The sequence below is a fragment of the Chanos chanos genome, chromosome 9 (assembly GCF_902362185.1).
Source record: "Chanos chanos chromosome 9, fChaCha1.1, whole genome shotgun sequence".
NCBI lineage: Eukaryota > Metazoa > Chordata > Actinopteri > Gonorynchiformes > Chanidae > Chanos > Chanos chanos.
Genome location: NC_044503.1, coordinates 1,305,818 through 1,318,316, shown reverse-complemented (window position 1 = coordinate 1,318,316; position 12,499 = coordinate 1,305,818). Strand labels below are relative to the sequence as shown.

The window sequence follows — 12,499 nt, the reverse complement described above, 5'->3', positions numbered from 1 at the left end:
TATTGAGAACTCTATAAATCTTTGAGCGTCTCACGAGACCGACCTGAGAAATCAAACACCAAGCCGGAATAATCAACCCGCGGCCTTGTTAACACAGCGGATGAAACACTTGGCTAAAACGGAGCAATGAAACGGTGGAACGATGTTGGCGCAAGAATGCCACTGAACTGGGGTAAAAATACCACAGTTGAAACACAGTTGGGAACTGGTTCCCAGAATAAACGCGGTCTCTATGTCTCTTATGTGTCCTGTTTATGGATCTGTTGGTGAAGGAGACAATGCTGTTTATAGACGGACACATTCCCTTTTAACCCTTGCTAACTTATTGTTTCCATTGGAGAGGATATTTCAGCACTCCTCAAAACCAGTGCGCGTGTGCATGCACACACACGTACGTGCACACAAACACACACACACATGCACACACATTCACACATACACACACACACACACACACACACAGACAGACACACACATACACACACTCACACCCACCCACACACACAAGCACACACACACACACACACACACACACACACACACACACACACAGTACACTGAGTCTATTTTGTTACATGGACAGTTTTTTGAGAAGGTCCAGTTGCTTTTTCTCTCCAAATATGTTAAAACTGTCAGAACGAAAAAATACATAGCAGATGCAAGACATCTAATGTCTCAGAATAATTCCAGTCTTAGTGACGGAAGTGAGAATGAGGGTTTGCCTTTGTTGTCCCTGTTAAATCAAGTCAGTGATTCAGGCTCTTACAAAAGTGCTGTCAAGACCGTTCATCGTGATTAGCCTCACCTAAAAACTAACAAAGCAAACGCCACTGCTCTAACCCTAACATTAGTACCCACAGGCTGAGGTTGGCTAATGCGTTCAAGTGAAGTTATCTAATGTGAGGTAATTGTGTACCGGACCTTGCTGGTGATGTCTTGCATAAAGTTTTGGATCTGGAAACAGAGGAATATGAGAACCTATGAGAACCCTGTGTGTAAACATCGCCATGCTGGTCAGACGGCTAAAAAGACGCCCGGTAATTTAAGACCTGTCAGGAGGCCACATGCAGAACAGACTTTGGGTGAGTCACTAATTAGCAACGTTCAAAAAAAGTCTAAACATTTCACTGGACAGAAGATCCAAAATATTCTAGACCAACCACAACGAAAAAAAAGTCCAAAAAATGCTAGAGAAAAAAATTAATCTACTTGTACGGACATATGTTTATTCCATTGGAATATTTTGCAAATTTGTCTAATAAACTCAACACTTTCCCTTCAACCGTCGCAAGCACTTGAGCAGATAGGTGGGAGAATGATTTTCTCAGGTCTGGAAGGTCCCCAGCGTGGACCCATGCTGACGGGATGACAGAAAAACCTGATGTTAACCTTCTGAAAAGCCCAAGCAACACAATATGCTGGGGTTTTCTCTCATACAGACCTACTGCTGAGAGTACACACACACAGACACACACACACACACACACACACACACTTTCTAAGCAGGCCATAGACTTAGCAGATTCAGAGTGAGTGTGTGTGTGTGTGTGTGTGTGTGTGTGTGCGTGCGTGTGTGTGCATGCGTGTGTGTGTGCGTGTGTATGTGTGTGCACATGTGTGCGTGCCTGTGTGGACATATGGCAAATAACACTGGTCGGTGTGAATGCCCAATGTTGTGCTCATAGAGGAAGACTAGAGTCAGACCCGCGTTTGGCATGGTTCACCATACCAGAGTCAGGCCTAGGTTTGGTGTGGTTCAGCAGACCAGAGTCAGGCCTGGGTTTGGCACGGTTCAGCAGACCAGTCATATCTAAAGGGAGGCCAGGCCTCTCAATCTTCTGTGTTCTGAGTTCTGTGACGGGCCAGACTTCTCCACCTCGGCCAACAGTTGTCCTAACAGTCCTTGTCTGACTGGAAATGTACTTATTTATACTTCTGGATGACTTAACTCTCACAGACAGCCACTGGGAGCCTTATTTTAAGAGAGGCATCCTACTCTAACACTCACTGTGGCAGGGGCGTTTAGTCTTCCTCTGCAGGCTGAAGAATGTCCACTGTGACTGCTGGTCTATAGTTTACCGAGGAACCAGGAAAGGTTTTCATACCCTGTCTTCTTTTCTCTACTTAACCAGTGAAGTTTCTTGCCTGATGGGTCTGATAGATGAAGTGCCTTCTCTTTATGAGAAATGAAAACACATCATCTGTCACCTCTGTCGGTCAAGAAACTCTGGTCCATTTATGTTCTTTGTTTACTCAGTCAAAAGTGGACTGTTTGTATCGTACAGGCTATGATAAGCCTAGTTTAGTGGAGAAAGACTCATCAACAAAAATGTGTGTGTGTGTGTGTGTGTGTGTGTGTGTGTGTTTGAGAGAGAGAGAGAGAGTGTGTGAGTGTCTGAGTATGTGCATGTGACAGTGTGCAGAGAAAGACAGACAAGCACTGGTAAGAGTCAAGCCCAGTCAATGCTTTTCCATATGTGTGACTGGTGAATGGTGTTGAGAGTAGAGAGTGTTTCTCTCAGGCCTCAGGCAGCATACTGTCAGAACCGAACACACATTGTCTCTCCCCGGACCCGCCAGCAGATCCCACATCCCCAGGTACTCGCTCACATCTGTCTGGAAATCTCCCAGACGGGTTCCAAACACCTCCAGACCAGGGGTGAAGTTAAGTAGGTCAATCTCCTGTTTTGTGCTTCTGTGGCACTCATCTTAGGAGCAGCGAAAAGGCAGATGCTCTTGGGACAGGCACGCTCAGATCAGGTGTCAGCGACCAAGCCATCCCTTTTCGCTCTCAGACTCTCACGCAAAGCCTGGGAAGAGTTTGGTTTGACACGTAGCACCAGAGATCGACGATGCGTGAGCTGTCGTTGACCTTGCACGACCCGCGAACATGGTGAATTCATCATGTAAAGGAATTGCTGTCTCTTAAGACACAAATAGGACATGGGATTACTGTGGAGTAACACTGCATTTTCTCTTGCTCTGCCCACAGAGTCTATCTGGAGCAGCTCGCTGTGGAAAAGAAGACAGACAGAAGGGAACCAAAAACAGACCTACAACAGCGTGCTCGATCCTCAGACCACAGGTTATCCGCACCACTGCATGCTCACACAGCCCATATGAAAACAATAAATATCAGTTATTGCCTCCAGCTCATCCGATAAGCATCCCCTTTATGCCGCCAATCTGGTGCAGATCTAACCAATAGAGACAGAAAAGAGAGCGAGAGAGAATGTCGCTGGGTCAGCGCAGCTCACAAAGTGACGCGAAGCTCAGACGTGCCATTTCCTCAATGTGGAAGAACTTATGAAATAATGAAAGCAATCAGTCATCGCCCCCAAATGCGATCCCACGTAATGCGGGCACGATGTCGCCGCAGAGGCTGGGGGAGCGCTGCGCTGCCTGTTCGCGAGTTTACAAGTGTTTTTAATTGAAACAAGAGGCCGAAACATGTCGGTGAACCACCAGAGCGGCACAGCCCCTGACAACTTTCCCCTTCGCTGAATTGCGTCAGTCTTTTTTCATCTCTCCCCTGAGAGGGTTTTAAATGAAGCAATCAGTAATTCTGTGGGAGATGAATGGCATGCTACTAATGCAACGCAGAATGAAAAGTGGTTTCTTTCACGTTTTTTTTTGGGGGGGGGGGGGGGGGGGGGGTTTGGAAACACGTGGTAGACAAGCTGTAAAACAGGTCGGTTGATGCCTGAGCTACAGGAGCACAGGAAGAGCTCGGTTCATTCAGCCCTTCTCTGAGTGTCCCCGCGGCTCAGCAGCGGTAGCACGCTGTTCTTTTAAACTCTGTGCATTTCCTATGTTCCGCTGACCTGTGTAAAATACCAGCCAAAGCAGGACGGCCTCTATCCTCTGAGCCAACAATCAAGTAAAGGGATTTATATATATAATATATATATATATATATATTTTTTTTTTTTTTTTTTTCTAACCTCGCTTCCTTTATTTCTCGGTAACTGTTGCTTTGGGTTTCCCATGAGAGGTTCTGGCCTGGGATTCTTGTGTTGCGTTATATGCCTTTACCTTCTGTGTTTAAAGAAGAGAGCTACTCAAAACAAAGGTGGCTAAAACTTAAATGAATCTGTTATTTGATGCAGGCGTGACAGAGTGGACGTCGTGGTTCAACATTGACCATCCCGGTGGAAACGGGGACTATGAGCGACTGGAGGCGATCCGATTCTACTACCGAGAGCGGGTTTGCACGAGACCAGTGGCCATGGAGGCTCGCACCACAGACTGGGTGCCAGCAGCGGACACGGGGGAGGTGGTGCATTCGAGCCTGGAGAAAGGCTTCTGGTGCATCAATAAAGAGCAGCCATATGGACGCAGCTGTTCCAACTACTATGTGCGCTTCCAGTGTCCTCCAGGTACCATTTGTCAAGAGAATACACATCATCTGCAGATGTGTTTTCCACACAATAGACAGTAGACCACTGCTCCTGGTTAAGCTCTTTTTACACCTTGGGATTTTCAGTGTCAGATCTGGTCACTGTCTGATCACAGTCCAGCAAACTGTCACATGTTATTAAAGTATGCATTGTACAAATGACTGGATCCACTGTGTGTGTCTCCTGGTGGTTTGTGCAAGTCCTCTGCAGTCAAGCACAGTCAGAATGCACTTAAGCTCACAGTGAACTCACAAACTAAATACTTCAAATCAAACATCTGAGCCGAACTCTTTTATTACCTGAACGTAGTCCAGTGGGATTTGAAGGCTTCGGGATTGTAGCACTCACCCGGTGTCCCATTTTGTCTCCCCCAGTTAACGCTTACTGGACGGACTGGTCTGCCTGGGGACCTTGCTCGACCACGGCCTGTAACGACGTCGGCATCCAGGTACGCCATCGTAAGTGTATGAGCACTCAGGGCCTGTCCCTGCTGCTCAAACCCGCCTGCGACGGGCACCACACGGAGAGGATGGAGTGCTCCACCCCGCCGTGCCAAGGTAACACCTGCCTAGAGCCACGCCCTCTTTTCTAAAGAGCAAACTGTTTTCAACCAGGTTTCTCATTCAATGGGATCTGATGAATAGCCAACCTCAAATGTCTGCAGCTAAGCAGATAAACTAGGCAACCGCCATAATCTGTCTATTTGTACGTGCATCGTATGTGTATCATTTATTTGTATGTGGATGAATATAAGTCTGTGCAAAATTATTAGGGTCACCCTATAAAAATAAGTTGCCTCAGACCTATAGAATGGTACCCAGCAGTGATGAAATTTTACAATGATCTGTCAGACAGCAACACCTGAAATCACTTTTAAAGAACGGTTTGGCACATAAGAGTTCTGAGAAACTGAAAGGTGTCTCAGGTGTTGAAGTTCTTTTGGCATGGATGGCAGACTTATCGAGCTGTTTTATCCTCCATACATTTCATTCTGTGGGAAAAAAAACTGGAATCTTTGATCAAGCAATGAGTGTCACACTGCAGCCATTCTCCACACCAGCTTCAAAGGCACATCCAACTTCATCACTGTGGCAGTGCACTGAGCCCTCATGACAAAGGGAACCAGCTTTGATTTGATTTGAATGGTTTGATTTGATTCCTATGGCTCTGAGCTGAATCACTCACTCCCCATGATTTCCTGACTTGGCAGCGAAATGGAATCCGTGGGGAGCCTGGAGTTCCTGCTCTGTGACCTGCGGCAAAGGTCGGCGGGTCAGGAGGAGGAGCTGTGTCCGATCATCGGTGACAGTGCAGTGCACGGGACGACCTGTGGAGGTGCAGAAGTGTGGGAGTCCCTGTCCAGGTAATTGGAATCTATGAATTAATTCATTCGTGAGACGGAGCAAGAGAGAGAGAGAGAGAGAGCGAATGTGTAAATGAGCGAGTGACTGAATTAATCTGGTTAAACAAATAACCACCAACAGAGTATGTGTTTGAGTAAAAATGTAATAGACTGCAAAACAAACTGGATCATTTGCTTGTGTTTGATTGTATCTGTGTGTCTGTGTGCATTTGTGAAGTGTTGTGTCAGCTTCAGTGTCCTGAGGGTCGTCCGAGTAAAGACTGCAGTCGCTGCGTATGTGACGGCCATGTTCTGGAGGGTGAAGTTCTCAGTGTGACCGGAGTACCTGTGGCTGGAGCCCTAGTGTCCTTGGCGGGTCAGCCCAAGGTCATCAGAGCTCGCACAAATGCCAAAGGTCTGTTCAAGATACCTGGGCACTGTGCCAACCCTCAGACCAGGCTGATTATCAGGAGAGAGAAGTTCACCCCTGTCAGCATCCCAGTATACAGCAACAGCACTGGAACATCCTGGGTACGGGCCGTCCTAAAGTCATCTGGTAAGGCCTTCAAATCTGGAGCCTTAAGACACCCCTCAAAAAATAAAGTGTACAAAAACATGAACCCATGCGACCACTACACTAGTGTATCCAGAGTATGATTAATATTACGCTGGAGACCATATGGGAAAAAGTCTGAGGCAGTTGTAACAGCTAGGCAAGTGTATTTATAGATAGAAACTGAATAAATATTCTTGTGTTCATAGCGACTGTATTTCATTCATGATCCCACTCCATTCCAGTATTATGGCAAGAGCGTTTAATCAAAAAAGAAAAGAAAAAAAAAGGAAGAGGAACTGCAAGTACCATTGGGGTTTTTTTGTATGAGGCCTCAAGCCTCAGTGGTGCAATTACCAGCACCACAGACCTTTTTTTTTAACCTGGTACAGATTTGTCTTGTCTGTTTCTTTACAGAGAAGCCTTATATTGTGAGGCATCCTGAGGACAAGGTACGGTATGAAGGACAGCGAGTCAACCTCTGCTGCAAAGCCACAGGCTCACCCAGTCCTGACAAATATTACTGGTAAGTTCAGGGATGCTAAAACTGGGTTATACTGGTTTACATCCTAAATTTTGACCAAATGCACTTGGATTGATTTTTCATTCATTGAAAAAAAAAAAAATCAGGCACACAGATAGATAGTCACTTAAATGCGCACACACACAGAAACACATACAAACACATACATAATCAGTACACCTTTGATGGTGTGATGCCCTTGCTCTCCAGGTATCATAATGGTACGCTGTTGGACCGGAAGGTGTATAAGTATGATGAAGACTTGGTGCTACGTGACCTGAGACCAGAACAGTCGGGACAATACTACTGCAAGGCCAGCAGCCTCACGGGAAGCATCAAATCATCTCCAGCTCTCCTTACTGTATTCGGTAGGTGTACTTCTTTATCAGTTGCCTGGGGTTGGGCTCCCTCGGTAAATTTTACTGATTATTTACTGATCATACAAGCTCACTGTGTTTTTTGAAATGAACGTTATAAAAAAGAAGAGCAGGTGAGCCATGTCTGTTTGGATTAAAAAGGAAATGAGAAAAAATAATAATTTTTAGACTTCCAACCCCAAGAAGTAATATTGTGAAGCAGACAAATTGTGCAGCAATATTTCATTATGTTTGTCTTGGTAGAAACTAGACTTTTCTCAACAAAGACTGTTCGGCAGGATATCACCCCTGGATACACTTGTCTCAAAACCCCACTTCAGCAGACTTCTGGATACTGAAGTGAAACCCAATTCTGTCGATAAATCCTCCCCCCTCCCTTTTTTTTTGTCCCGTCAGACAAGAATGTGTTTCCACATCCACACAGCATAACTACACACTGTGCAAATTCCCCCGGTGCTTGTTATCCGAGATATAGGTTGACAAAAGGCCCTCAGAATGGCATGGTAAAGAAATCAGCCGTGTGGTTCCTACCGAAGGATCTCTCTGACATTCACTCATTACAGCACATAGAGTAAGAAACACAAACGCCTGATGGACCAGAGCCCTAAATTGAGAATGACAAATGGGCTTTGAGTATTTGCATTTACTTAAGAAACTACTGTAAATGGTAGGCTTTCTTTTTCAGGTCCAATTCTTTTTATACTCGGTGAGATAAATGAGGCAGCTGATTCGGATGGATATTATTTTGGATGAGGAGCAGGATTCTAATTTAATAGATAAACAGTTTTTACCGAAGTGGCATAATTGCTATTGAGCATTTAATCAGTGTGAAACTGTTAAGTCGCAGACACTGGATAATTTTTCCATGATATCATGAGCTTTTATTGTTTTGCCAAGATTTGGAAGAAAATGGTTGTTAATTTTTCTTTGGATGTCTTGCAAGATGTATTCTGAATCAAGTTCATATTTTTTTTTACATCATAACTGTTTCTGTGCTGCATTTTCCTAAAACACAGATTAACACTTTGCATGAGGACAAACGTGGACTACGAGCTAGCAGTGGCTACTACACAAGCAAACCTGTGCTCTGTGAACATACATAAACGGTGTGTTAATATATATATGAGTATCATTGAAATTACTTGCTAACCCTGTGTATTTCATATTCCTCAGCCAAAGGAACTCCACCATGCACCTCCACACCTGAAAGTCACCTAATCAAACTGCCAATGGACTGTGTGCAGCCTGGAACATATTCTAAGTTCTACAACGCTGGCAGCTGTCCCCGCAATAAATGTGCAGGCTCCCTGGACTTTGATCTTCGCTGCAGGGATGGGGCTAGTTTCTGCTGTGGGGTCAAGAGAATGGAAGCCAAGGAGATCAACTGTGGCGGCTACACTCTGCCTATAAAGGTTGTGGCCGAATGTGGCTGCCAGAAATGCGTGGAGCCAAGAGTTTTGGTACGGGGCAGGGTGGTTGCAGCAGACAACTATGAGCCCCTCCGTTTTGGCCACATATTTATGGGCAAAGAGCGGATTGGAACAACAGGATACCAAGGTGGGTTCACAATCCAGGTATCTCCTGATACTGAAAGGCTTGTGGTGAATTTCGTGGACCCTACACAAAAATTCATTGACACTGTCAAGGTGTTCATCTTTGACAAGAGGGGAGGGTCCATCTACCATGATGTGAAGGTGATGAGAAAGCAGGAGCCTATTGATATCGAGGCTAGGGAGAGCAATACCATTTTACTGGGTGAAATGAAAGGGGAGGATCCTATCGGTCAGCTGGTCATACCGCCGAACTCTTTCCACAAAAACAGTGGGGAGGTGTATGAAGGCACAGTTAAAGCCAGTGTCACATTCCTTGACCCAAGGAACATCACCACAGCCACTGCAGCACCTGGGGATCTCAACTTTGTTGATGATGAGGGAGACATGCTTCCTCTGAGGACTTACGGAATGTTTTCAGTGGATTTCCGAGATGAAGCAAACCAGGAGGTTCTCGGTGCTGGTCCAGTTCAAGTCATGCTCGACACAGAGCACGTGAAAATGCAAGAACACATCCCAGCCATGAAGCTGTGGTCCCTGAATCCAGATACAGGCATTTGGGAAGAGGAGACTGACTTTCATCCCTCTCAGGTCACCACAGGAGGTAACGGAAGGAGCAAGAGAGAAGAGCGGACATTCCTAATAGGAAATATGGAGATTAGGGAACGTAGATTGTTTAACCTGGATGTACCAGAAAATCGCCGCTGCTATGTCAAAGTGCGAGCATACATGAGCGACAAGTTCTTGCCCACTGAACAGCTGGAGGGAGTGGTGATTAGCCTAATAAACTTGGAGCCCAAGCCTGGGTATTCATCCAATCCTCGGGCCTGGGGTCGTTTTGACAGTGTGATAACAGGACCAAATGGAGCTTGTCTTCCTGCCTTCTGTGATGCCCAAAGACCCGATGCGTACACAGCCTATGTTACAGCAATAATGGGTGGCGAGGAGCTGGAAGCTGCCCCATCAACGCCAAAAATGAATCCGAATATCATTGGGGTATCACAACCATATTTAGACAAGATAGACTACCAGCGCTCAGATCATGAGGATCCTGCATTGAAGAAAACTGCTTTTAGAATAAACTTACCCAAACCTAACCCCAACAATGTGGAAGAAACCAATGGACCAATATATCCCTACCAGAGTCTGATAGCATGCGAAAACGCCCCAGTTGATGCTAATCATTTCCGATTCTTTCGCGTGGAGAAGGATAAATATGAGTACAATGTCGTACCATTTCAGGAGAGTGATTTAACGACGTGGACCGGTGACTACCTCTCTTGGTGGCCGAACCCTCAGGAGTTCAGGGCTTGCTATATCAAGGTAAAAATCCATGGGGCAACTGAGATCATGGTAAGGTCAAGGAATTTTGGTGGAACGCATCCACAGACACGGGGTCAGTTATATGGGATCAGGGATATTCGAAGCACTCGAGATTTGAATTATCCCAATACTTCAGCTGCCTGCCTTGAGTTCAAGTGCGGCGGAATGCTTTTTGATCAGGCAGAAGTTGACAGGTCACTTATAACCATCCTTCCGCAAGCCAACTGTCGGCGTACCAGTATCAACAACCTCCTGCAGGAGTACCTCATAAAGCACCCTCCCGTTCAGCAGAATAATGACTCCCATGCCTTCAGTATGTTGGCACCGGTCGACCCACTCGGACACAACTACGGTATTTACACTGTCACAGACCAGAACCCTCGGGTTGCCAAGGAGATTGCCATAGGCCGTTGCTTTGATGGAACTTCGGATGGCTTCTCGAGAGAGATGAAGTCAGAGTCCGGAGTTGCCCTGACTTTCAGCTGCCCAAGAAGAAATGTGAACAGGGAAAGCCTATTTCAACGACTGCAGACGAACCCTGGGCAAACTCTAACACAAATGGCCAGGGATATGAGGGAGTCAGGGGGGAGGCAGGTCAGGAGAGGAAGTTCCCAGGTGGTGGCCTACCCTGCAGCCCAGCGGAGCCGGAATCAAACCCGTAGAGTTAGCTCAACCAGAAGGCGGATTGGCAGCCGAACACAACTAGGGCAGTAGATCTACTTTTAGGTAAGTGCAGTGCATGGTTTTAAATAAAGCTGATCAGATTTTTTTTTTTTCTTTTAGCATTCATTTAATCAGGTTTGTCACGTTAACATTTACATATCTTTTTGAAGTGACCCGTGAAAATTAACTCTCTTTGTTTATGCCTTGGTCTGTGTGTACCAGATTTGATATATGATTTTGATGCTTGACCTTTGCTGTACAATATTTGTTTTTAGGTCTTTGGGGACAACCATGACAAAGACGACATTCTCACAAAAGCATTGACGGAAATGTCAGAATAGATCAGCCTGGTGATGTTGGATGCTAACCCTTCCTGACTCACAACCCATTTCATTCTCTAAAACTCACCCTGTCCAAAGAGAAACAAGAACACTTGCCCCCCCCCCCCCCCCCAAAACTCATGAGGGGTGAGCATGACATATCCATTTAATTCCATGAAACTCATTTGAGTTGTTGTGACATTTCCCGAGGAATTCTGTTGTAAACAAATGTTGCTGTGTACCTGCAGGACTGATTGTCTTATTTATTACAACTAAAAAACAGGTTGACACCTCTGATTATAAATTATACCATGTAAAGATTTTCCGTAATGGAACTAACTGCTTTCAGTCTTTTCGCACCACCATGAGTAAAAAGACCTATCAGGTCAAATGCTTAATCATTCATGTACATTATACCTTCCAGAAGACCAAGGTTTTGCATCAGTTTTTCCACTTACATCTACCTTATAGCTCAAAAAAGACTTTTATTTAGGGAATGACATCCTCGTGTTTTAGAGTCTGGTGTAATCACTGACGAATTTTGCTTGTCTGCCAACAAATGCAATATTCAGTAGGATGTGCTGTCGCGTTGTATTAGCTTTTAGCAGACTGGAAAGGGTGCTTCAATGTCCCTCCTGTTTTTTTTTTTGTTTTTTTTTCCGAATTAGCATATGTTGCCAGTTGTGATACAGCCAACTTCCTCTCTGACCAAAGGCACAACTTACACTGATGCCCTGGCCAAGACAAGCATCCCTTAACAGATTCGATCTCAGCAGTAGACTAAACAAAACCTACAGTGAGTTTTGTGAGGGAGAGTAGATTATGAGGGATGACACAATTTCTCCTGGTCGGTGCCTTCTAGACTGCCCAATAAAGCAGCATCCAGTACCCTCTCCACCCCTACAACTGATATGATGGGAATGTACAATGAATTAAGGAGAGCACAGAGTCCTGTTTGTGCACGAAGGTGGATTAGCTAGACTAATTCTCAGGCGAAACCAACTGTATAATGTTTGGTGTGAGTGTCTTCATTTGTCTCTTGAAGTGCAATACTTGTGATCCAATGATGACTTGAGAGCCTTTGCAAATATATTCATGGTGATGAGCCAATTTACCGTAGATTCCTTAGGCACCGCTGCACACATCACGCGGCAGACATTAGTCCAGGCCAAAACAGTGTACCGCTCGCTTGCTAACTCTGGCAAAGGAATGAAGGTCCCTGCCTAAGCAAATGCAGCTCTGCTTTAACTTGTAAGGGACCTTTTTCGCTGTCGCTGTAAGTGACTGATTAAATAAACAATCATAATTTATGAATCAGAAAATAATATTCCACGTTATCCTAATTGATAACCTCCTAGCATAGGTAGCCTAACCACAATTCAAAATGCAGTTGCACATTCTTTCCTTTCAATAAACCAGAACATAATTACCTTGAACTGCAAGATTCA

At 45.3% G+C, this 12,499-nt stretch overlaps 1 protein-coding gene across 1 annotated transcript in view; it reads left to right on the top strand.

Annotated features, from left to right (window-relative positions):
- cilp2 (cartilage intermediate layer protein 2) overlaps positions 1 to 10,782 on the top strand; it is a 13,897-nt gene extending 3,115 nt beyond the window's left edge. Inside the window, exons 2-9 of the mRNA XM_030784945.1 lie at positions 2,993 to 3,085; positions 4,110 to 4,379; positions 4,775 to 4,957; positions 5,611 to 5,763; positions 5,981 to 6,298; positions 6,713 to 6,821; positions 7,029 to 7,186; positions 8,369 to 10,782. Coding sequence (XP_030640805.1) covers positions 2,993 to 3,085; positions 4,110 to 4,379; positions 4,775 to 4,957; positions 5,611 to 5,763; positions 5,981 to 6,298; positions 6,713 to 6,821; positions 7,029 to 7,186; positions 8,369 to 10,782 — 3,698 coding nt within the window. The remainder of the gene's footprint in view (positions 1 to 2,992; positions 3,086 to 4,109; positions 4,380 to 4,774; positions 4,958 to 5,610; positions 5,764 to 5,980; positions 6,299 to 6,712; positions 6,822 to 7,028; positions 7,187 to 8,368) is intronic.
- The last annotated feature ends 1,717 nt before the right edge of the window (positions 10,783 to 12,499 follow it).